This window comes from Python bivittatus, unplaced genomic scaffold (genome assembly GCF_059951505.1).
Source record: "Python bivittatus isolate LINGU-HERP-01145 unplaced genomic scaffold, Pbiv_v1 ctg000430_np1212, whole genome shotgun sequence".
Classification (NCBI taxonomy): domain Eukaryota; kingdom Metazoa; phylum Chordata; class Lepidosauria; order Squamata; family Pythonidae; genus Python; species Python bivittatus.
This window is the reverse complement of record NW_028277071.1, coordinates 1251818-1277565: the sequence shown is the minus strand read 5'-3', so window position 1 is coordinate 1277565 and position 25748 is coordinate 1251818. Positions and strand designations below refer to the sequence as shown.

At 43.1% G+C, this 25748-nt stretch overlaps 1 protein-coding gene across 5 annotated transcripts in view; it reads right to left on the bottom strand.

Annotated features, from left to right (window-relative positions):
• Positions 1–25748, bottom strand: part of CHD8 (chromodomain helicase DNA binding protein 8) — a 53712-nt gene that overhangs the window by 22399 nt on the left and 5565 nt on the right. For all 5 annotated transcript variants that reach the window (XM_025167362.2, XM_025167360.2, XM_007429331.4 and 2 more), the window contains 12 exons: positions 15719–16603; positions 12256–12639; positions 10114–10490; positions 9912–10026; positions 7440–7634; positions 6581–6649; positions 5954–6009; positions 4398–4515; positions 4188–4271; positions 2243–2380; positions 739–860; positions 34–277 (listed from right to left, as the gene is read on the bottom strand). In XM_025167362.2, the coding sequence (XP_025023130.1) occupies positions 34–277; positions 739–860; positions 2243–2380; positions 4188–4271; positions 4398–4515; positions 5954–6009; positions 6581–6649; positions 7440–7634; positions 9912–10026; positions 10114–10490; positions 12256–12639; positions 15719–16465 (2649 nt within the window). In that variant the 5' untranslated portion in view covers positions 16466–16603. The remainder of the gene's footprint in view (positions 1–33; positions 278–738; positions 861–2242; positions 2381–4187; positions 4272–4397; positions 4516–5953; positions 6010–6580; positions 6650–7439; positions 7635–9911; positions 10027–10113; positions 10491–12255; positions 12640–15718; positions 16604–25748) is intronic.

Sequence of the window (25748 nt, the reverse complement as noted above, 5' to 3'; positions counted from 1 at the left end):
TATACTCCCTGATGGCCCAACAGTCTCCCCTACCCGAGAATCCTTGCAGTACATCTCGTATTGTTGAATCATCTGACGGGATGCCAAGCTGCCGTGGTACACAATCGTGTTCATCTCGGTCCAGGTGTTGAATTCCCGCTCCCAGTTGGTGATGGTGGACAGAGGGGCAATGACCAGGAAGGGGCCCCGGATTCCCACGTTATAAACTTCCTCCAAGAAAGCGATGGATTGGATGGTTTTACCCAACCCCATTTCATCTGCCAGAATACAATTTTGCCTGTGGGAGGTAAAGCAAAGGGTAAGCTGGAGAAATGACTGAAAGTGGGTAGAAATGTTTGCACCAGCTCCTTATACCCCCAGTCAGTTCAAAATGGAATGACTTAGGCTGCACTCCTGAAATATATGTCAAAACAGAGTAGAAACAAACATCCAATTTTGTTTCACATTCAGGACAATACTCTAGAATAAGGAGTACTTTGTTTTGAGCTTGAAACCAACCATTTCAAGCCTGGGATATTTTTTTTTACATCTGTCCTTCTGTTACAGCGCTACTACTGAGAATTCTCTATCATTGGTTTTGGAAAAACAGCACTTTAAATACTGGGACCTGGGGTGGGTACAGATCCCAGCTTTCACTACCGATAACTGAGAGCACATAATTCTCTGATTTTCCACTGAGAATAAAATCCCCTAGCCAATATGTATTTCTCTAGTGGGCTTTTCTCCCAGTAGCCTCACCTATTGTACCAGTTGAAGAGCAACCAGTTTACACCCTCCAGCTGATATTCTCGCAGCTGATTGCCGTTTTTGTATTCATGCGAAAGTTCCAGTTTCTTCCAGGAACCTGCCTGGGGTCGAGCCTGCGAATAAATGTTAACAATTAGGCACTAATAGGTAATAGAGAGGGAAGAATTTTGTTAAACTCACTGAATGCCACTTGAAGGATATTTCTGATTCTGTCATTAAGATAAACTTTCATTCATGTTGTTCAGTAATTTGGCAGGCTACTTCTTTTAAAAAGAAATTCAGCTCCTGCATTTTTCTTCTCCTTCTCATATTGTCTCCTACCAGAAGTTGGTAATAACAACGCTATCTGTTCTTTTTGATGTTAATGTATGAAACGAAGGTGTTTTGCCTTTGACAAACCACATAGGGAGCTTTTCACCATGATATGTGTTGTCTGCCAGGGTTTCATTCCCCTCAAATCTTTTATCAGTTGAAGCAATTGATATTTCTTGTTGCTTATCACGTGTCTTAAATATTCCATTTTCATTTCTTTGCCACTATATACAATTTACCTATTTTTATCCGTTCTTGGAGGGCCATCTTGTTTTGTACAGGTTTAACACACATATGTTAAGTAATCTTCTATGAATCCATATTTCAAAGGCTTCTATTCACTTGATTGTCACTCAGGTCATTGTCCAGGTTTCTATTCCATACTAAAGAACCAGCAAGGCGTAACAATATATAGCAGCAAAAGTCCAATCTTAAATTCTAAAACCAAAGAAGTGCAATTCCTTTTTGATAAGCTATTCTCTCCAGTTCAATCCTGCTTCTTATATCCATGCTAGGTTCCCATCTATCAGTCCAAATACAACACAGATATTTATACTGTTAAACCTCCCACACTTGTTTTCCTGGCAGCATAATATTTGGTACAGGGATTTTATTTTTACTTATAATCCCTGATGTTATTGTCTTCCACTTTATATTTAGCTCACAGGATGCACTCGACTGATATGAATAATTAAGTAAAATTTGTAACCTTGCTCGCTATTTGCCTATAGAACAGTATCATCTGCCTTGCATAAGGTATCTATGATTACTCCACTAATGTTCAGTTGTATAGCCAAGTTTAAAAATGGAAATAAAAAAATCAGCTAATTAAAGAAAAGCCTGGAGGGAATACTAATACTAATAAAAGCTACCAATTATTAATTCTGAAATGGGCTTCCCGAAGCGCTTTGTTAATGGCTGTTAAACATATATACATTTTGGTTTGCCAGGAACAACATTTGTTTTTTTTCCCCTCCCTGTCTTGCAATAATGAGAAGGTGCCAGGGATCAATTAAGGTTTTTTTCAGTACTAAGGAGGGTTAGAAATCCACCTGCATATGTGAAGCTGTAGGTGTCCAAATACAGACATGGTTCCAGAATACTTCCACCACAAAACTAAATTGGCCACTGCAGATAAAGTCAGGATTTTTGAGGGCAGGGAGTAGGGTAAGCTGTCACTCACCACCCGTTTGAGCTCAGGGTGTCTTGATTGGATGCGTTTGAACTCCTGGACCTTCCCTTCATCCACGTCCTCTTTCAGCTCCCACGTGCTGTCTTCATACGGGAGCGAACACCACTTTACCAGGTAATAGATCACTGGCTATACAGTGTTTGAAAGAGAGAGAGAGAGAGAAGCAAGTACAGCCTAAAGTCAGTTATTCTTTTCATTTGTTCAAATGGCTTTTCCACATAAAACTGCATGTGGAGTAGCTCACAGAGTCCAGTCTTTAATACAATAAAACCAAAAGATCAAAGCAAATTACATACAATGAAAATATAGACAGCATCAGGGATGAACAGGGAAAGCCCCCTTTTCAGCAAAACCAGAATGTAAAAAGCCGGTGCCATCTGTACTTGCTGGACCACAATCCCTATCATTCTAGGAAAGCATGCCCGAGTCTTGTGGATGAGAGATGATTTGAGCTATTTGGCCACTGCAGATAAAGTCAGGATTTTTGAGGGCAGTACAAATTGAAAATGAAGGATGGGAGAAGACTTTACAACAGAAACAGTACTGGTTATCACTCAAAGGCCTGTCTGAACAGGTAAGTCATTAACACCTGCCAAAATTAAAAGAAGAGACAGGTCCTGACAGATTACCATCCCAAGGCTTTTGAGAATTTTGGTGGCACTAACATGAAATGGCCGTCTCTCTCATGCTAATACCTTCATCAGCAGTGGGATACCCAGAGGAACCTCTACAGCCCATCAGAAAACTCAGGTTGGATGATAATGAAGAAGACTGTTCTTAAAGTACACAATTGGACAGTATATACAAAGCATTTAACTTGGATTAGCTGGAGTTACAGATAAGCAATGAAAGGGTCATGTTTGCTGATGCACCAAAGTGTTCAAGGTTGGTAAAAATCAAAAAGAACTCTCTGAAATGCGTGAAAATGCTATAAAATAGTAATAACAACAATTTATTAAATTTATATGGCATCTGACTCCCAGTGACTCTGGCAAATGCTGTCCAACGTAGTAAGTACAAAACAATTCATGTTGGCAAAAAAATTTCCAAACTTTACTTTACATTAATGGGAGCTAAGCTGTCAGTGACTGATCAGGAAAGGGAACTTGATGTCTAAGTGGTCCACCTGAGAAAACTCAAGTGCACAGTGGCTGTAAAAATGCAAATTTCATGCTTGGAAGGACAAGGAAGGGAACCAAAAATAGAACTGCTTATATAGTAATACCCTTATAGAAGTCAATATGGGACTATCAAGTTTGGAGTATTTTGTATGGTCCTACCCCTGCCCCTTAAGAAGGATATGATAGAGCTGGAACAGGTGAAAGAAGGCAGCCAAATTATTAGGGGGCTGGAATACCACAGCAACTGGGACTCTCTTATTTGAATGAAGGAGAAGCAGAGATTTGACAGAGCTCTATAGAATCATGCACAGCACAAGACAGTGGACAGTGATGTTTCTCCTATCTCACTGTTAGATCTCAAAGTCATCCAATGAAACGAAATGCAGAGATTCAGGACAGAGAGAAGGAAGTCCCTTTTTACAAAGTGGGATTCATTGTCAGCAGTTGTGTCAACAGCAGCCAAGGTGGAAGCTTTTAAAAGAGGACTGGACAAGTTAATGAAGGATCAGGCTATCAATGGCTACCAATATTAGGTGGCTGTTTGTTACCTCTTGAATCTTGGGGAACAAGTCTTCAGTTGTGGCCTGGAAGGAAAATGATTGTGGAAGGGGATTCTTGGCCTCCGGTTTAGGCTTATGAACTTTCCAAATGCATCCAGCTGGCCACTGTGGGACTCAGAATGTCAGAGTAGAAAAGCCACCAGCCAGGTCCAGCATGGTTCTTCTGATGTTCTTAGATAGCTACGGTTTTCTTACATGGCAGCCGGTATTTACAGGTTCTATTACAACAAATTAATCTGAAAAATACCAACACACCTCCCCATTGTCCTTGTCAATGCTGTGCGATTCATCCAGGATGCGGTCAACTTCCACATAGTCTGGGTTGAAAGGCTCCTCATCCTAAAGAGATAGGACATGGTAAGGCAGTGTCTACTCCTGCATGAGTATCAGCATCTGGGATTAAACAAACCACTGGCCTGCTGAGCTCCTCAGCTTCCAGTCTCAAGTTTCTATTGTCATGGGTACCTCATGAAAGAAGTGCCTCATCTGAGCCATTTTGGTCTTAAACCGTTTGAGCTTCTGGTGGATTCTCTTATCCTTCTCCAGCTGAGCAATGGTGGCCCATTCACAGTGCAAATAAGAGCTTGGGGAAGAATTGGAACAAAGTTGGGGAGAAAAGAAGAGAAAAGGGTATTATAAATTATTGGCATCCAGAAGAAAGCGTTGGATTGGTGGAAGGATGATACACTTTCAGTGTGGTTCAAACTAAAGAGGGGCAAGAGAGAGGAACCTGGCTCCAGAACTTTGTTCTTTTCCAAAACTGGGCCTATCCAAGCATTCTACTAGTGTTTTGGGCACTTACTGTGGTGCAGTGGTGAAGGTGCTGGACTAGAGCCAGGAAGACCCAGGTTCTAGTCCACCTGAACCTCAGAAATTTCCTGGATGGCTTTTGGCCAATCCATCTCCCTCGAATGGAGCGTTATGAACACTGCTTTGAGCTCCTGAAGAAATGATGGGATATAAATCTAAAGAACAATGAAATACATTTCCAGCAGTTTACTATCTGGAACAGAAAATGCTTCATGACGCTTCAGACTTAATCCAACCTCAAAAGGGCCTGTCCGTGGTGGGGGTGGGGAAGTGTTGATGGGGAGGGAACAGAACATACCAGAATGAATATTCCTCTTTGCCCATTACAAAACACAAATAATCTGTCCCCTTCTTCATCCACCCACCAGCCTTTAAATCAGATTTGGTAAACAAGTGCTCAGAGTCCACCAAAATGAAAAGGAAAATTAATTTTTTAAAAATGGAAATCATCGAACTTGTGAAATTTGAATGTATTATAAGAAGTCTTGTGAGAAAAAGGTGTTGACTCCTGCCTGAAACCCACTTTCTATTTCTAGAGCAGTGTTTCTCAACCCTGGCAGCTTTCAGATGTGTGGACTTCAACTCCCAGAATTCCCCACTGGCTGGTGAATTCTGGGAGTTCAGGTCCACACATCTGAAAGCTGCCAAGGTTGAGAAACACTGTTCTAGAGAAATGATGCTGGATTTCATCTCCAAATACCAAGAATGACTACTTCCCCAGTACAACATAGCTGTAATCAGAATGTTCCTATATAAAATCTTGATATATTACATTTATATCCCCATTTGCTCCTCAAAGCTTAAAGGAGCATAAATGATTCCATGCCCCTTTTTACCTTCAAAGCAATTCTGCAACAACAACAAAATCAACATGGAGATAGTGAACAACCTATGGGCAATCCCCACAGTGAGTTTCATTCTTTTCTTTTTACTGCTTTTCTATTTTAAGAGTAAAGCCCTCCCAGAAGCATTCTGGAATCCAGTGGCTTCTAAATCTAATAAATTAACCAATATGGATTTGAACCCAAATCTATCTATTCCCACTGGCATGGGGGCTTTAATTGTTCCAGTTTTAAAGATAAGTACTTCCAAGAGCTAGCTTGGGATGGGAAGCAAGGCACCAGTAACAATGGACCCTCCCCCTGAAACAAAGACTGAGATCTACATCTCACAGCTTCAGTAGGCCTGTTTGAAAGCTGCAGCGTACTTACTAGTTTTTGTATTTCACAAAGAATTCTTCTGCTTCTGTGAACTGCCCATTGGGTAGCTGCCAATGGAGGAAAGAAACAAAGAGAATCAGAGGACTGAAGGTAGAGGGGAGCTATTCCAGGTAGGGAGGAAAAGAACACGATTCACATGCAGTCTTGAGCCTTCTTTGCATCTGGGTTCACAACTACCATCAGCTCAGGTTGAAAAACACATAGAGAACTTCTGCCACAGGTTATGTGGCTTGTGGTACAGAATGACCTTGAGCTGGAAGCAGCACCTCCTCCCTGTAACTGGATTTCCATTCTAAATGGCTCCCTTCTGAAGCACCGATTTGTAAAAAGTTGGCTATCTGTCCCTCTATCTGTCCGTCCATCCCTCCATCCCTCCAATCTAGTCTATCCATCTATCTTACAACATTAGGATAAGTACACTGAGAGTACAATTCTGTGGTTGCACCTTAAAGGCACGCTATGAAATGCCTGTGCAAAACAAGCAAAAGGGACTCTGTGTGGCCTTCTTTAGCTTGGGCACCCACCATCTAGAAAAGCAAGTCCTTACAATGAAACTGGGCAAAGGCAGCTGGAAAGCCACAAGTCATTCAGCCTTGGCAGCAGATCAAATGTTCTCACCTCCTTCTTCACTACCCGCATGGACAGGACTTTGTCAACTATAGCAGCATCCTCTTCACTTGGGTTTTCCTTTTGACAGAATGGGTGGGGAAGAAAGAAGGGACAGTTAAAGAGAGATCTTTGTAAATGAATTCAAAGGGCCACCCAGTCTGGCATTTGATTCAGATGTGTCTGGGAACTTCCAAGTGCCAAAGAATTGAGGGAAGAATCTGCAGACAATGTCCCCAACCCCAAACACTCTTGGTCCCTCATCACGTCTCAATATGTGAAGGGGAAAAATAATATCTCGCTCCTAAGCAGCCTTTAACAACCTGGGTGCTATCCAGACATAGGGATTTCAATTCCCAGAACTCTGCAGGCAGCATAGCCCTACCTGAGAATCCTGGGAAGTGGATGTCCACATATTTAGAAGGTGCTTAAGTTGGAGATAGTGACAATTGCAGCACTATAGCTCTACAAGGTCTGTTGGGGTTTCCAAACCCCTTCAGCCTTAAGGAGAACAGCTGATGGTCAGAGACTGTAAGAGCTATGAGTGACAAATTCTGGAGGCCACAATTTCCAACAAAAAGGAACATCCCCTTTCTACAGAAACAAGCAAGAAAAATATGAACCTGTGTGAGATGAAAGCCTCCAACTGAAGAGAATTATCCCCCAAAACTAAGGGATGTTTTGTGGCAAAGTGGCATCCCTTCCCTCTCTGCATTAGAAGCAAACAATATTCCTGGTTTCACCAGAGAACAACAGGGGCAGGAGGCACTCCAGATTTTGCAAATGCTGTGCAGAATATTTGATGTATTCCAGACCTACCAAATCAATTGGTGGGAGATTATGTGGAGGTGATGCTAGTGAAGCCTCTTACCACAAAGAACTGCATTGAAGGCAGTGTCTCTCCTTCAGGGATTGGTTCTGGAGCAGGTGGTTCGGGAGCTGGGGGCTGTTCAGTCTTAATGGGCCCTGTCACATCCAGTTCCTCGTCTTCTTCGTCATCCGTGATCTTGATGTCCAGATCTTCTGTATATTTCTTTCGCTTCACCTGACGGTTCGAACGCCGTTTCTAAGGGCAGGAGAGCCTCGTGAGAATTTATCAGGCAACCTATCCAGTCTAGGTTTCCTCCAGAAGGATCAGATTTCAACCCTCATAATTCCCAGCCAGCATGGGTTTACCACTTTGGCTGAGAATTATGGGAGTTAATCTAATACACCTCAAGAGGATCAGGTTGGACAAGGCTGGACTAAATCAGGATTAATGGTGGATATCTGGAACCTTGGTAGAAATAAATCTGGAATCACCAGGTCTCCAATGCCTGGGTGAAACAGGACCTCCTTTACACAAACCATGTATTCCACTCGAGTCAGATTTGTTAGCAGCTGGAGATTCTCAGAGTAGGAATGCAGAGAATGTAAACAGGCATACTGTAAATAGCCAGCCAGCTTTCACAAGACAGCGGCCTGCTGGCCAGCCTTGAGTCAGACCTTCAGTCTTTGAATCTGCATCTTCACAAGAAGAGGTGGTCTTTCTAGCATGTATGTATCAGGGATTCCCTTGATCCCTCCCTCCTAGATAAACACTGAGGTCTTTTAGAAGACGAAGGCAGGAGTTGGGAACAGAGACTGAGAAAGGTAACAGGGTATGCCCCGCCCCTCCAGCAGCCTCAGAAGTAGCTGACTGGAACCTGGGATCTGGAGGGGAAGTCCAGAATTAATTGAGATGGAGGGAAAACTCATACTAGGAAACAGCTGCCTTTGAAAAGATAGATAAAATTTAGCTAGAAATATTGCATAAGATTAATTTTAAATTTGAGCATAGGTGCCTGAGCCTAATGTTTTATATCTGCTATTTATTTTCTCTGTACAAGCTCAGTAATGGCGTGCTTTAGGGAACTTGGAATCTCTTTATAGCCAAGTTGTCTCTAAATTAGCACACTAGCAAAATCCTGTGGTCTGCCCAGGGCCTTCTATTTTCTTCTTGTCTCTGCAATGTATCTTCTCTTCAAACTCCATAGAGACCATAACTTTATTAGGCCACCTGAATGTCCAGAAAATAACAGCCACAGCTGTTCAATACTTGACATTTGGCTCCAAAAAATTATTTTGAAGTGTGTGCAGGCTTGGTAATGGACACAGCAGCTTTAATAAGCTGCCAACAGTGCTACATGTACATTCCTGAGCACTTCAAAGTACTGTTTAAGAATCCAATCCAAAGCACTGCAGAATCCTAGCTCTGCAAGTTTTCAATTTCTTAAAATTCTTCATCGAGCATAATCTGATCCAAGCCAGGGGAGAAAAGAGGAGGAGGAGGTTTGAGGAAAATAACCTGCCATTTTAAAAAAAAAATCATATCTGTACCAGTTACATTCTTAGATGGGAGAGAGGGAGACCATTAGACAAGACAACTAGATACCATCAGCTAAGTGTTGAGTTAGGTCATATTGGAGGTCAAACCTTCCCCTAAACCTTCAAAGAAGAAACAAGCAAATGTTGTCCCCCATTTTGGAAGTATAAATTCCAACCATCAAGTTTTCCATCTAAGAATCATGAATGCTTGCAACCATTAATGCTTATAAAATTTCATTCGGCCTAACGTAAATATTGCTTCTATTTTGGATTTTCTCTCCCCTCAGAGCATAAGACTGCTTTTTATGGGATTTGGAAAATGCCCTTATTTTCGGTAATTTTTAAGAGACAGGTTGTGTGTATTCATAATGCAAGAACTGAAGAGATGTATCAGTGCTACATGACTTTAAACATGATGTTCTTCTTTTTTTTAATTCTCTGCTGCCACCTCTTTGTGTTGTTTATTATTCAAAAGATCCAAGACACACAGTGCCTGAACATTTTCTTTGTGCTTTGAATACACTCACCTCCCGTTTAAAAGCTACAGAAAATACAAGAAGATCTATTTTTTCTGTTACACGTGCAGTGAATACGCCTCAGTTTTTCAAACTTGTCTGAAGTAAGGATATTAATGAAGAGAGGATAGAATGCAAATTATCTTATTCACGCTCATCTTCTAGGCCTCAGCAAAGCAATTTGCCTCAATGAGGCACTTGATGTTGCAAACATCAGTGCACTTCAGGGCACTTCACTCTGTCTGCTCTGGGGCTGGAAGCAGTGGAGACGCTCTCGCAACTCTCCTGATTAGTCAACGGGCGAAAGGAAGCAGTTGGAGCCAAGCAATGCAACTATTTTGCTCCACTCCTTAGAAGCAGCATTGGAGTACCTTTCCAAAGCAAGCTCAAAGATCTTTTTCTCTTGAAAAATGGTTGAAACAAAGCCCTTTGTGCAGCCTTAGCCTAGCTACCATCCCAGTCAGAGTCACCTCAGGGCTCACCTGGATGCTGGTCTCCTCCTCCTCACGCGGAGACTGGGCTGGCATTACCTCCGCATCTGAATTATCCGAAGAAGCGTTACGTTTCCGTTTCTTCCCAACAACTGGTGTGATCGTGCTGGGAAGAATGAGAGAGTCAGAGATGGAAATGACCGAGATTCCCCTTTGAAAAGGAAGAAAAAAATCCAGTTCTGCTGCTCTTTACCTGGGTTTCCCTCGGCCTTTGCTCTTGCCAGATCCCCCCTGGCCCCTGCCCTTGCGTGGCCGCTCCTCTTTGGGGATGCGTTCGCCCCCGCCCTTCCGGCGCCGCTTGCGCTCTCCCGTCTCCTCGGGGCGAACGCTGGGCAGCTCATCCTCGTTCAGCACCCGGGGGATGTTCTGCTCGCCCCGTGCTCGGGCCCGAGCGATGGCTTCTGCTACAATCCGGTTGGCCTTCTCCTGCTTCTTCTGATGTTCCAGCTTGCGAGATTCATCCGAGCTGCTCCGTGTTGTCCCGCTGGAGGACGGGAGGGCCGCCACCTCACTGCTGCTCAGCACCTTCACCACCGAGAGCCCTGAGGAGCTGCCTTGGGACGAGCTGGCCTGCGGAGGGTTACAGAGTTAGAAGCACTCCTCAGTGAAACATCCTGGTTCTCTCCAGATCCTGGGCTGGTATTCAGAAGATGGCTAAGAACACAGCCCATTATCTAAAGGTGGGAAGAGGGAAGCGCCGAGGCCACCAAAACTGAAGACCTGCAGCCTATTCCATAACTTCAGAAAGACAGGGGGAAGGGTGGAAGGAGAACAGAACCTACTTCTCCACTAAACTTCAGGGCTGGCTGAAAAAAAAATAGACCCCTTCCTCTCTAGCCAACAGAGATTGTGGGGAGTTAACGACAACATATTCAAACACTACAATTATTGATCAGATGTTAAACAAACTAGCCTAAAATAATTTTCTGGGTTCCCTCTGGAGCCCATTTGCATGTCACTGGTCACTTTCTGGCCCTCTGAAACCAGTATTTGGGTCCAGTTAAGCGGAATCCTCTTTTGGTTCTTTTTATTAGTGTGTTCGGTCACCATTTAATATGTTGGATAGGTTTTACTGTTAAGTGGTTCTTTTTGTTTGTTTTTCTGTTGTACGCTGCCCAAAGTCACACTGTTTGAGACGGGAAGCCCTATAAATCTGTTAAATAAATAAATAGGCAAGCCACTCTTATGGATTTGTTGCCTTAGGCTAGTAATTTAAATGGATACCATCTATTGACATTTATAAGAAAAAATAAACTCTAGGAAGTCAGTAATATATAAATAGGCATTTTGTAAACATCTATATGAATGGCGTAGGATCACAAAGACCAATTCTGAGAGTACAGAAATACATTCAAAAGCATTGATTTGTTGCATGTTCTTGATGGACAACCAGCATATGTCACAACAGAGCATGTTCAGTACCCTGGGTGATTTGCTTGTTTTGCAGCAAGGCTTAATATTTTATTCCCAATGAATGTCTCCTTACATCAGGACCCTTGGAAAGATCAGTCCACGCACTGGCACCTTTTGCAGTGAAGGCTGATGCGAACTATTTATTCAGCCCCTCTGCAGTTTTATGATCTTTCTTTAGATCCTCCACCTCACTTGGTCATTCGAGGCAAGAGACCGGACACCAGCCACTGCCTGTTTTCCAATATTTTCTCAGCCATGCACGACAACAAAGGCTATATTCATCTATGGCATTTGCTGCTGTGTAATTAGTGCAAACCTCTTTAAAAGGCAAGGAGCTGGGCTCATAGAGGAGAGGTCAGCGACTGGCTATCGCTGTTCAATCAATCAAACTTCCATGTTAGCAGGCAGGATATTTCTGTTATACTAGGCAGGCGTAACAAAGAGGAAGGCACTCTTTTTGCCAGTGTGAGGAGCAGGATGTGGACTGGGTACACCGAACATAAAGTAATTTATGCTAAACAGATACAAGTTCGATACTAACACACGCTAAGCTCACTTTCGTTTTGGCAACCTCTACGACTTAAGGCCAAATGGAACAAACCTGCATCGTTTTTGCAACAATGCTTTCCGTATCATGTCATTTATTCGGCTTTCGCTGGTCTGGAACGGGTGATAAAGGCCCTCACCGTCTCCATCGCTGAAAACAACTTATTCAGCCCCCTCTTTGGCAACTGCAGCCTTTCCAACCTAACCGTGGCCACACGAGCTGGCAGCTTTATGTTTTCAAAGAACGCCAAGCTCTCTGGGGAAAGGATTTTCTGCCCCACTCTCTCACGGCATTGCCAAGAAACCTGGAGAACAGGGCTTAACCCTCCTTCCCAACGTATTGGAGAATAAAGACATCCCAGACACGAGCCCTCACCTGTGGCTGCAGCACAACTTTGACGGGGACTGTCACCCTCTGGCCTGACCCTCCGACCACTTGGGCTTGCTGAACTGCTGGTACGCTTAAAGGGGCTTGCTGGCCCGAGGCGCCGGCTGGGCTCTGCTGCAAGAGCTGAATCTTCTGGGTCCCAGGCTGGCCGCTGGGTTGCTGCTGCTGGCCCGGCTGCTGGACCTGGAGCTGGATGGTCACCACCTTGGCAGGCTGGCCTGGCATCCCTTTGGCCTGGCTTAGGGCAGCCAGCTGGTTCCCTTGAAGGACTATCTTGCCCGGCAAACTGCCCAGAACGACTTGCCGTTGCCCCGGGGCACTTCCTCCAGCCGGGGGTTGCTGGAGAACCAAGGTGATGCGTTTTGACTCACCCTGAGAGGAAGAAACAGGATGTGTGGTCAGTTCAGTTGCTGTGCCTGTGCAGTGAAGACGTAGCCTCAGCATTTTTTCTGCCCATATAGAAGGAAAAACCAAACCAAAAATACAAGCGGAACCAAATTATTCCCCCATAAGTTTGGGCTGGGAGGTTAAGCAACCTCTGCTGGCTGATTGGTTTTATCTTTGCGTCTTCTGCTGTACGTTGAGAATGACTCTTCTTTTATCCTGGACATTTGTTATCTGGGTTGTTGGTTTAATTTTATTGTTCAGTTTTACTTCTTGAATGCCACCCCAAGTCATTTCTATGAGATGGGTGGCCATATAAATAAATAAATATAACACACACACACACACACGTACTGTATATACTGCTCCAGAGCTAGAACTGAACAACACTTGCGGCTGATGCAAATTTCTTATGTAGAAAAGTGGGAGAGACTATATATACACGTGTGCATGAACACACATCTAGACATCCTTTTCTAAAAAAAGCTACCACCAACTTAACTGTATAAGCCAAAGGAACGTGAACAGATTTCCTATCTACTTCCCTGAAACAAAAAGCAAATTTAAAAGCTTTCGCATAGCAAATGCTTTCACTGAGCAGCCCAGCCAGTGAAGCCCCGCAATTGTACAACTCAGCTCCTCACTCTCCATCCCAAGGCTACACACACAAACTCTTCGGTCTTGTCTCTCCCCCGGTGACACACTCTGAACTGTAAGGGAAGAAGATCCCTAAGAATCTGAGGGTCTCCAACTGTAAATATGTCCCTGGGCTCAGACACTGGCATGTGAGAAAGAGCTGGGCCCTATCTTCCCTGACGGGCCAGTATTCTAAATGTAATGCATTAATTAAAAAAAAAAAAACTGTTGGGAAGCATTCAGACAAGTCAGGCATTGCCTTAGAGCAATGTTTCTCAACCTCAGCAACTTTAAGGTGTGTGGACTTCAATTCCCAGAATTCCCCAGCCAGCCATGCTGGCTGGGGAATTCTGGGAATTGAAGTCCACACACCTTAAAGTTGCTGAGGTTGAGAAACGCTGCCTTAAAGCTGTGGCCTGAACTAGCATGGTTCTTTTATTTATTTTTTTAATACAATTTTTACTGAAGAAATTTCTAACAAGATAAAATCAGTACAAACGTTAGAAAAGAAACAAAGAAAATCAGGAAGAATAGTGAATAAGAAAGAAAATAAAAAAAGAAAAAGTTCATAAAGAAGCCGCTTTCGATCTTTTTGACAGCGGCTATAAATACTTCTATATTTTACCCTCTCTCTCTAAGGTTACATCATAATTTCCTTCTTCCATAAGCTACCCCTTCTAATCATCAAACCCATAAGTCACGTAAGTCATTTTTTTCTTTTTTCAGCAAAAAGTCCATAAGGGGTTTCCAGTCACTAATAAATGTAATAGCTGATCTTTCTCTAAGCAAACAAGTTAATTTTGCCATCTCTGCTAGTTCCATCATCTTCACCAACCATTTCCCCATTGTGGGTGTTTCAGAATCTTTCCATTTTTGCGCGTATAGTTGCTTGCAGCCGTGTTCAAATATAAAAGCAATCTTCCATGGCTTTTCTCTAGTTGTCTGTCCATTAATCCCAACAAGAAAAGTTCTGGTTTCAGTTGAATCTTAGTCTTTAAAATTCTTTGTATCAGTGTATGTATTTGAACCCATTTTTTTCTGGCTTTCTGACAAGTCCACCAGGCGTCATAAAACAACTCCTTCATGTTGCCTGAATTTCCAACATAAATTTGAAGTACCCTTATACATTCTGGCTAATTTTTCTGGAGTCACATACCAACGGTACATCATTTTATAGAAATTCTCTTTTAAATTATAACGTAATGTGAATTTCAATCCTTTCAACCACATGTTTTCCCACTGTTCCAACAACGTTATGTCCAAAATTCTTAGCCCATTTTATCATACACTCTTCCACTTGTTTGTCCTCCATTTCAAATTTCAGCAGGAGTTTATACATTTTGGCAATTACATGTTCATCATTTGTACATAATTCAACTTCAAATTCTGTCTTTTGTTCCTTAATTCCAAATGTCCTGTTATCTACCTTGAATCTTTCTCTTAGCTGTGCATACAAAAACTACTGAAAACTGCTGCCAACCTGATTTCATCTTATATTCTCCACGTTCTTGTTCTAACAACTCTCGATAGGTTAACCATTTCTCTTTACCTCTGTTTCTTTCCTATAAAATGCTTCTTGTGCTGAGACCCAGGAAGGCATTTTCAGCCACAGTCTGGGTTTATATCTATTCCATATTCTCAATACGGCACTTCTGACACAGTGATTTTTAAAATCTACATTAACCTTAACTTTATCATACCCATGAAAATCATGCCATCCAAACCTCAGACCATGCCCTTCTAATTCTAAAGTTATTTTATTTCTCAGCAGCACCCACTGGCATGGTTCTTTGAGAGGGATAAAGAAAACCTCAAGTACAACCTGCTACAAAGATTCTTACTGGGCTAAGACATGTGTGCATGTAGACCAATTGCATATTTTCTATACTAGATTCTATGAGGTTACAATCCTACCTATATTTAGCAGGGAAGAAGCTTTATATTTCTGAGCAGGTGGGACCAGGGTGCGTTTTAAGGGTGCACTTTAAGGAATGCAAATGTCCCATGTTATATGAAAAGAAGACAACCCTGAATCTTTGATCACTCTGGAAGATTAGACAGAAAAACACTGCCTCTGTTACTGTATTCCCAGTAAATCTCAAATGATCTTTTCGTTTGTGGGAAAACTGGGGTCTTCTTTTCCAACCAATGTTGCAATCAGAATGCAGGAAAAACCAAATGGGGAGTTGCCTGAAATCTGTGACTCCAAAGAACATAAAGGGACTTGCCCTGCTCAGAGTTCAGCTGTGTTTTTTCCTAGTCTGCATTTTTTAATTCCCCTGGAAACAATACTGCAAGCCTTTTCAGCTGGGGGTGCTTGGAAATCACCCAGGTTAAGTTCTCATGTGTTCTATCCCAGAGCCATGTCCCACCTGACCCAAAGGAACCTGCTCAGCTGCTGCACCCATACCTGCAAGAACTACATGCTCACCTGTGCTGGAGTAGAGGTCAGGGTCACTGCAGGTTTAAGCGGAGCAGCTCCTGTGTTCCCTCCTGCTTGGCTCTTCACAGGTTGCAAGACTAGCTGCTTGACAGGCCGACCAGGTTGCACTAGACGGTGGAGTGTAGCGGGAGCCCCGGCTCCAGGGGACACCTTGGTGGCCAGCACTGCATTGCCTGAGACAATGGAAACCCCGGGCCGCAAGGGGGTGCCTGTCAGTACCTTGGCAAAGGTCACTTTGCCCCCGTTGGCTGCCCCAATGGGCTGGGCTTGGATCTGGGCCACGTGGGCACCCGTCATGGAGCTGCCTGCTGGTGCCTTCAGGATGACGATCTTGGGGGCTGGTGGGGGCCCTGTAGTTTGCTGCCCCCCAGCAGAGGAAGAGGGCACAACAGTTGAGGTGTTTGTGGCTGATGAGACTCCCATGAACGGGTTGCCCTGGCTGAGAACCTCCTGATCCTGAGGAGCCTGCAGGAGCCCGGGTTGATCTTGCTGTGGCAGATCAGACACAGACTCCGGCTGCGTATCTGGAAGGGGCAGCCTCTCTGGTTGAGAGGGCTCCGGCTGGGGGGCAACCTGCTCTTTGGAGCCCCCTGCCAAGGACTCTAGGGCCCCACCTGGAAGCCCTAAGGCCTCTTCAATGGGGTCTGGAGCACCCTGGTTGAAGCTCTCATCAGTCAATGAGTCCAGGCCAAAGAGGTTAGGATCATCAAAGAGGTCCATGATGGGGTCAGCCATGGCAGAAGGAAAGAGTCTAGCTCCTGGCTCAGGAAGGGGGTGATGAAGAAATCCCTTCCCCAACTGCAATTCCTTTATCCAAGGGTCTCAGTCAAGCAGGCTCAGCCTCATGAAGGAAGGCACACTGTCTAGGACAGGCTGGAAAAGAGAAAATAATTGGTTAAGGACATAACCCCTCCATGATTAGGCCAAGACCCATCTTATACCAGCCTCGGTTTCCCATAGCTGGCTCTGGGTGCTAGCAAGCAGGAGATGGAGACTTACGCCTTTCCTACTCATTCCTCCTGCAACTAGTATTTGAAGCCATGCTGCTCCCCAACACTGTGTCTTCAAGACTGGTAGCCCTGGAGAGGCCTGCGCTCCACAAACATACCCCAACCCATGTTGAAGACATCCAAGGTAGTGGTCATCTCCCCATTTGGCGGGCATGAATTACAGCTTAATCATGTGCTGTGTGAAGAAGTATGCTCTTTTGTCTTTTCTAAACCTCATTCCAATCAACTTCATTGGATGAACCCTGGTTCTAGTGTTTGGAAACAGGGAAAATCTGCTCCTTTCTCTGTGCCATGCATGATTCTATGCATCTTGACCACATTACTGCTCAGTGTTATTTGCAACGAGGAAGGTACTCTCTCTAATTCTAACTCTGTCCAGTATTAAGCATGCAGTGGTGCTTTTCTATGGACAGCAATAGGGGAGAAGCATACCCTGGCCACACCTTTCCAGTACCCACATTTCTATTTCCATGTGTTGAGTCAGCTTTCAATCTGCAGCACATTTTCAATTAAATCAGCACCGTGTTTGCCCCTTTAAAAAAGAATAAATGTTGTATTTTTAAGCCACCAGGTCTGCATAAGAGGAGGAAATAGTTCAGATGTTTAGGAGCCAGCAACAAATTTATGTCTCTGAGTTGAACCAGAAATTCCACTGCCTTTACTTCTCCACCTCCCAAAAGCAAATCATCAACAGACTGCAGGGAAGACATATCTAGGAACCTCCTTCACTCCCTGGAGATCAGCCAATTACATGGTAGAACCCCAGGATGCAAGACAAAACCACTTTTTAAGGATTTGCACTGATACAAATACACAGGAAGTTAAAAAAAAAAAAAAAAGAATAATGACTGTCAGTGTTTCTAACTCAATTTAAAATGTTTTTCATATTAACTGTTGTTACTTTTAAAGCCCTAAGTATTCATTGAAACAGAAATACCTAGCTAACATCAGCTTATCTCAAAAAACCTAACCAAGGTTGGATATGGATGGGAAACCAATCTCAGGGATTTAGGCTAGACTGGAATGTTGGAACAAAAAATTCTGGGAAATGCAATGGCAAACTACTCTATATTGTTGCCAAGAAAACTAGATGGTAGTTTCTGTGAAACCACCAGGAGTTGAGCTCAACTCAAGGAACATTTCTTTATTTATGCAAGGGCTTATATACTGCCCTACTTCAAGGGACTCAGGGCAACTGTTTATCTCTAAGGTCCCAAATGGTTCACTTGGTCTCTAACCTAGTTACTTCAAGATCATCTTCAGAGAACTTACTCCATACCCTTGGATAACTACTGGGGAGAGTAGCTTTTTAATAATGGCACTCAAGTTTGGGACAACCCCGTACAGAACTCAACCTGGCATTAACTCTGTGGTCTTCTTGGCACTGGGTCAAGGTTACCTGAGTTAATCTGTGCCTCACCATTTAAAAATCTGCGCTTTCCAACTCTGCTATGGCAATAAACTTTGCTTCTGGTGTATTTTTCTTTGATTTATGCCGGTGTATATTCTATGCTGTATCTAGAATCACAGAATGGTAGAGCTGGAATCACTTCTTGGGGTCATTTCATGAAAAATGCCCAGAAAATAAAGGCTGACCTCACCAACAACAGGAAACAAATAACAACAGTTCATAGAAATGCAGATAATGAATGTGAATTATAATCTCAGATATCTCTTACGGGTTATCATTTTTGGTAGAGTGCTGGGGGGGCGGTGGCTAGATATTAAGTAAGCACAAGGTCTCTGTCATTATAAGAAAAAAAGCTACCAGCTATTATGTCAAAGGCTGCATCACACACACTGCCATTTGAAAGCCTGTGACCCTGTTCAACTTAAATTGTGCAGACAAGTTTTCACAGATCAAAGAAGACAATATTCTATGAGTCACACCATTATTCAGAAATCTATGGCAGGTACCCAAGTAGCTTCTGCTGGGAAAGAAAATCAGGGTAGACCAAGTCTATCATCTCCACTCAGAACTTTGAACGTTGGCTTCCTCCTCTGTGACCAACATGAAAACGATAGAAGGAATGGAGACCTCAATCTGTCCTTAGCCAAACATGGAATCTGTGGTTTCCTAAAGTGATGAAGCTCATACATCCAATGAAATAAGCTCATGAGATAAACAGAGCCACCTACAGAGAACATATCATCCATTTACACCACTCTTCCACCCAACACAGATGACATCTCACCTGGGGATTCAAAAGCCCTTCTGTTTTGGTTGCCTGTTTTGGATGGTTTAAAAATAGAAGAGGTGGGCAGATTTATTCTTTTAATCTGGCAAATCTCAATATAGACTTAGTAGATCATTAGTAGATCCCAAGTTATGTTTTGCTTAGTAGACCACAATTTGTCAGAGGGCTGTCCTGAAGCACTAAGTAGTTGAGCATACATGTAGTGTGGTCCTTGTAAAATGGCAGGGACTGTGTTCAAATGTTCTAGTTTCCTCTCAGAATGGGCTGTTCCCAGTGTTCTGGAGGTGGCTTGTGCATTTCTAGAAGCATAAACGTCTGGGATAGAAGATACACAAGACTTTCCTGTTCTGGAAAGCTGAGATCAGCTCACTGAAAAGGAAAATGGACGGTTTCAGAGACTAAAACTGAGATGTAAAGAAATATGAATGTTGTGGTTTTATACAATAGCCAAAATAATAAATAAAAAAATATTTTTTACTTCCCAATTTCCCCGGAACTCCCCTACCCAGTTACTAACCCTATGCATGGCATACAACATGAAATTAAAATAAAGGCCACCCTCATCATGTTATTAAAATAGACAAATTAAATTTGGGAATGGGGCCATTTGTGAAATTCCAGTAATGAACATTAATACTTTAAGGTATGATATTGATTTAATATCAATTACTGTTTCCCACCAAAAATCCTGGGAGCCGGATATTTTATTGAATCAGTGCTGAGAATTCTATTAAGAATCCCATATTCAGACTCAGCGTCTTCAAAGAACCAAGAAAGTTCTAGTTAACATATAAAGATCACAAGATCTCAAATCAATCTGTTGAATATCTGACGTAAGTAAATAGTGATTCCCCATGATCTCTGGCAGGTGTCTATTTTAGTATCTGATGCCGTATAATGTATGAGAACTTCTCCTATAGCTCTACCACAGTGTTTCTCAACTGAATTCTGGGAGTTGAAGTCCACACATCAAGGTTGAGAGACACTGCTCTACCACTAAACTACTAACGCCAGCTCCTTTGGGCAAACTGGGGTCATTTGATTTATAAAAAAAGGAAAGGAAAATCTCCAAGTATATCAGGTTTATTACAATATAAAGCCCAACAGGTATCAGAAAGTTCATTCCCTGGAGGCTTTTCCCCCTGCTAAAAATTAAAGCAAACACTTCTGAATAACCAGAACAGACCACAACGGACAGTTATGAATGTATTATACTGACTGCCTTTTGTTTAGAAAAGAAGACAAGTTTTCCAAAATACATATTTTGATAATATAATTAATTCTGTCATAACATTCAGAGGTTTTCCTCCTGGGTTTTTTTTGGGTTTCTTTTGGGCTTTTTGTTGCTATCCTGCCCCAACTTGTTTTGTTATTATTTAATTTGTGCAATATTTTCTCGTGTGAGTCATGTAAGCAAAGAAAGGACAAGGAATTCTGCAAGAGATATGTATTGCTATTTTTGCAAATGCCAATGTGTTTCTGGAAGATTTTTCAATATCCTCCAATTTATATTTGGACTATCATTCATAAAATCTGCCCTGCATAATATGTATACATCAAGAAAAACAGGAGTGCAAGGAAGTATTTTTTTTTCCATGAGACATACATAAAGAAGAGATTAATGCCAATGCAGGGAAGTTTGATATCCAACTAAATACAGGTTTGTAGAAATGATGGCCTTGGTTTAACTATATCTTGACTTATCTAACTCCCATGGACAATTTGGAACATGGAAAGCTAGCGGGCCCTGGATTTTAAAAATTCATGGTCTCTCCTATATACCATCTTTCCATATGCACAAAATTAATTGACAAGGCAGAAGTATTAAAAATGGCATCCTCTAATCTGGTACAGCTCAGAGGCTGAATTTTATTTCTGAATATTTGAATGAGTTCTGGGAGAAAAGATAATATATAAACAAATAGCCTTTTTCTTAAATCAAAGTTGACTATATACTTCTAAAATCTACTTTGTTTTCCATTAAAACCACAAGGTTCACCAACAGAACCCTGGTGCAGAAATAATGGCTCAGAAAAAACAAATGTAAAGTGCCTTCAAGGAACTAGTTTTTATACCTAAACTAGAGTACATAAAACTTTCATACAGGTTTTCTTAATTTCTGCTGCCCAAGCTAGGAGGAAATTCAGGGTTTCTACCACCAATGTTAAACTACTGGGAACTTGCCGAACTATTGCAAATCTGCCAGCAGAACTTCATCTACTTTTTCTGCCCATTGCGTTTGAAAATAACAGGAATAAGAGAGCTCACTCTACTTCTAAAAGTGTTACTCTAAGACAAATTCACTCAGTTTACTCAAAACTATAAAACCAGTGTCCTTGCAGAGAGAAGGTATTTCCACCGTTGAAGCATTTGTAAAAAGGTTTTGAAGCAAGGCACAGAAACTTTGGGGATAATATCCACTGACTTTAGGGATAGTTCTTCATACCAGTGGAACTGAACATTTGAGGATGGACCTGCATATTCAAGAAAGGATTCCAGGGGTGAAGCATATCCATTTTTTTTACTAGAAGTGGAACCTCTGATTATATTTTTCCATAGGCAGGTGTTTGTTCAAAAGCTTTTGTGCCAAATTGCAATTTCTCACTCTTTTGTGTATGTGTTGCACCCCTAACCCCAGGGATGAAACTGACCATAAGTAAAAAGGGAAAAGCTGAAAACACACAAGTCCCACAAAGCTTACAAAGGGATGTCTATGAGAAAATAATCTACAAAAGGCGAAAACACTAGCATTCTACCCGGCTGATACGCAAATTTAAATTAATCTGCATGTTACCATTAAATCACAACTGATCTCAAGGGAGGGGGTAAATGGGAGAGGTTTTACCAAAAAGAAGCACTATTCCTAACACATCATCGGAATGAAATGCTACCTTTCAATGACCTTAATCGTGTTGGGTGTGGATGATGGGGTATTCCCCCACCAGACTGGGGAAGGCTTCTATTATGACCAACCCTTGTGAATCAAAATACTTTCAGCAGATAAAACAAATGGGATCCTCACCTCTCAGGCCAAAGAGTTAGGAACTGACCCCGCTCAGCACTCCTGATCAAGGGATATGAAGAGCCCTGCTCAGGAAAACAACCAGATCCCTTCCCATCCCACAGAGTCCAAAGCCATCGTTTGTTATTTCTCTCTATTCTCCATTATGACTCCCCCCCCCCAGTTATTTCTAGGGCCTTCTCAATGCCCTTTTTGCTGGCCATCTGCCTAGACATTTGATTTGTTTGCTTTCAAACTCCCACTTCCTTAACACTGTCCTGCACTCAGGAAACCTCTATCTATCTGCATGCATATCCCCACCAGCTTTTTCTCTATCCAGCCCCCTTATACCCACGTCAGGCCTGTCCTCTCCTCTGTACTTCCACTATTCTCATGGCAATGCATGGGGTGGAGGGAAGGGGGGGCATCAGTTCCCTCCTGCCCCTTTGGTCCTCCTCTTTCCCCCCTTCTTGCCTGGCTGTTACTCCACACTACACCTTCATCCCCCCAGCCCCCCTCCTCTTCCAACCGGCAGCCCAGCCACCCTCCCTGCATCCTCCCCACTGGCTCTTCCTCCCGAGCCTCTTTCTTTCCTTAATCCCAACCTCTCCACGGGCAGCTCCAGCACCTCCCGAAGCCGCCCCTCTGGTCTGCCAGTGTGGCTCTTCCACCCACTCAGCCCGTCAGGCTATCCCCTTGCGAGGGCCGCAGGTAGCGCCTTCTCCCCCAACCCCACCTGCTGTCATTCCCTACCCGCTCCTCTTTCACATCCTCCCCCTTAGCCCCAAAATCCGTATGCACCATTCCTTCCCAATGCCTCCACCCAGCTTGCCGGCCGGCTCCAGTCCCCACCACCCTGATTCCCTCACTTACCACCTAGCCTGGCGCTCATAACCTGCATCCCCCCCGCTTCGTCTTTTAGCTGGATGCTCCTTCCTTCTCCTCCTGCCTGCCCTCGAGATCTCCCTCAGCCCGATCAGGATCCCAGATCCTACCGAGCCTGGGTAGCAGCAGCTCCTCCTCCGAACCCCCCCACTGCCGGCGGGCTCCAGCTCCTTCCTTTCCTTCTCCAGCACACAGCACAAGGAGGACGGAAGAAAGAGGCGGAGCTGGGCCCTGGCAGTCCCCCCCCCGCCAGCTAGCCAGACAGAAGCATCTGCCAGCCAGCCAGCCTTCTTCCTGTGCTCCTTTGTGGGGGGGGGCTTTGCCCCCTCCTCAGCCGCTGCTCCTTTGCATCTTTTCATCTCATTGCATGTCATTTCGCTCAAGCTACTTGACTTGGCCAAGCACTAAACAATATACACAAAAGAACAGTGCAAAATGAAACGTCAAGGTCCTACATACATACTAATATGCAAGTGTGTTATTGTGCATAGGTTTCTCCTCCCCCACATCAGTGCATTCCCTCCTAAACCAAAGGGGGGGGGGGAGAAGAGAATGTCCAATAAGCAAATCCAAAAGGAGAGAGTCTCACCCCCAGTGCCAGTTATTTATCTCAAGAGCTCAGCTGCACCATCTCTTTTTTAAAATTCTCATCCATCTGGCATGTGTATGCGTTCTCGATGCACAATTTGGGGGATACAACCCAACTGAAGTTTAAATCAGGTCAGGTTTGATTAGTTAACCTTGGCTGATCTGCATGCTAAGAAAATAACTACTGAACCTAGAGAGCTCTTTTAGAGGGTTCATTTGAAGACATGACAGGTTTGTTTCTTAGCAGAATCTTTAAATTTCCTACATAAGGAAAATAAGGGGATTTTTTTCTAAGTGGGCTCTTGCCAGTCCCCTTTTTTATAAGCACTTTTATGAAAGCCCTTCTATACCCCTAACATTAAATTGGAGCATCTTTTTAGTAGATTAAAAATGGTTCTAAGTTATTAAACATTGCAGCCCATATCAGTCTATAACTACACACACACACACAAAATATGTACTCCCTTTCTCATACATATGACTGTCTGTCTGTCTACCACTGCCCAGCCAGTTTGGTGTAGTGGTTAAGGTGCTGGACTAGAAACCAGGAGACTGTGAGTTCTAGTCCTCCCTTAAGCACAAAAGCAGGCTGGGTGACTTTGAGCCAGTCACTTCCTCTCAGTCCAACCCACCTCACAGGGTTGTCATGGTGGGGAAAATAGGAGGTGGGAGCATTGTGTATGCTGCTTTGAGTCACACAAAATAAAGGTGGGATATAAATCTAGTAATTAAAATCTACCTGTCATTCATCTCCCCTCTCCCTCTCTTTATCTCTATTGCTTGCTTGCTCTCTAACACATGGAGCAAAGGGAGTGAACTTCGGGGTGGTTAGTGACAAAAGGTTGGGTTTAGGAAGAAATGCCCCCCCTTGTGAAGGAGAAGGCATGACAAGGGATGCGTGAGATCCAAGTTCTAGTGCCCAGTGGGTGGCTTTGGGCCAATTACTGTCTCTCTCCATCCAAACTACTGTATTGGACTGTGGTGAGTATAAAATGAGGATAGATCCCCACATATGTAGGTTCAGTTGATAGCAATGGCTAGGTGGATTACAATCAAAAGCCTGGAGTATCCTCAGGACTTAGCTGAATGAAAAAACAAGGGCAATAAATTCAAAGAAAAAGACTAAAGGGAGAGAGCAATCTTCAAACTTCTTAACAACTCAAAACTCATCATTGACCCTGTTGGCTTTTAGAAAGGCTCTAAAAACCTGGTTCTTTCCCTGGGTATCGGGGCCAAGTTGATTAATTCCCCCCTGGAGGACTGTCACAGAAATGTGGGTTCAGATCACCTATTCATTTTTGCTTGTTTTTAACTGTATTTCTTTTTTTCTTGTTGATTGATTATATTCCACCCAGAGCTGCCATTGTTCAAGCTGGATAGCCATACACATTTTTTATATAAATAAATAATCTCGCTCATTTGCATGTATGGGAACTCATCCTTGTAGAAGTTTTTGCTATTCTTTAAAATATTCCAAGTCTACTAGAAAAAAATTCTGTCTTTTGAAGACTCCTCCCCAGCATACAATCCAGGAAGCCCAGATAAATTTCCTGCAGGTCCCTTAACAATATGTGGCACTCGTATCCTGCCACTGTATATGTGAAAGACAGAAGGGGACAGCATTAAGTGCCCCATACTGCATTTTTAAAACAACTGATGGCCCTGCTTTTCAACTTTCTTGCATGGAGGGGTGGGGGAGGGCATGTCACCTGTGAATAAATGCTCTCATCCAATGTACATAGGAGGTTTCTTCCTTGACTGTTTTTCACATTAACATGGGATATACGCTGAATTGATATTCCTGAGAAATAATGCACTTTGAAACGTACCCATGATTGTAACCTAAGTATCACTGTGGTGTGATCTTTTAAAGACAGGGGCCCAATTTATTACATGGCCGGATGGCATTTGTTGCCCTGAAGGAGCTGCCCAGCTTTGCTTTGCAATATGCCAACGCACAGCTGGTCTTCTTACATCCTACCTAGGATAACCATCACTATATTTGTTTGTTTGAATTCCCACCATCGGTCTGTCAGCATTAACAGGATGGATATTTCTTCCCATCATTAATTTTCCTGATAATTATTCCCTGATTATGAATTTTCCCATGCCATCTGCTGGCCTCTCTGCCAGATGTTGGGCCAATAGCTTTAAACTAGCTGGGCACTGTCATTCTCTTGGCCAAATCCAGCTTGAAACCCAGTCTAAACACATGGCTATAACTGTGTACTCTACTACCAATGGCTAAAGGGATTGCAATTTAAGACAGATTAATTCTAGATTCTGTAAATATTCCTGTAACAGGGTTCAGTAGGATGGGGAAAGACAGAAAGAAG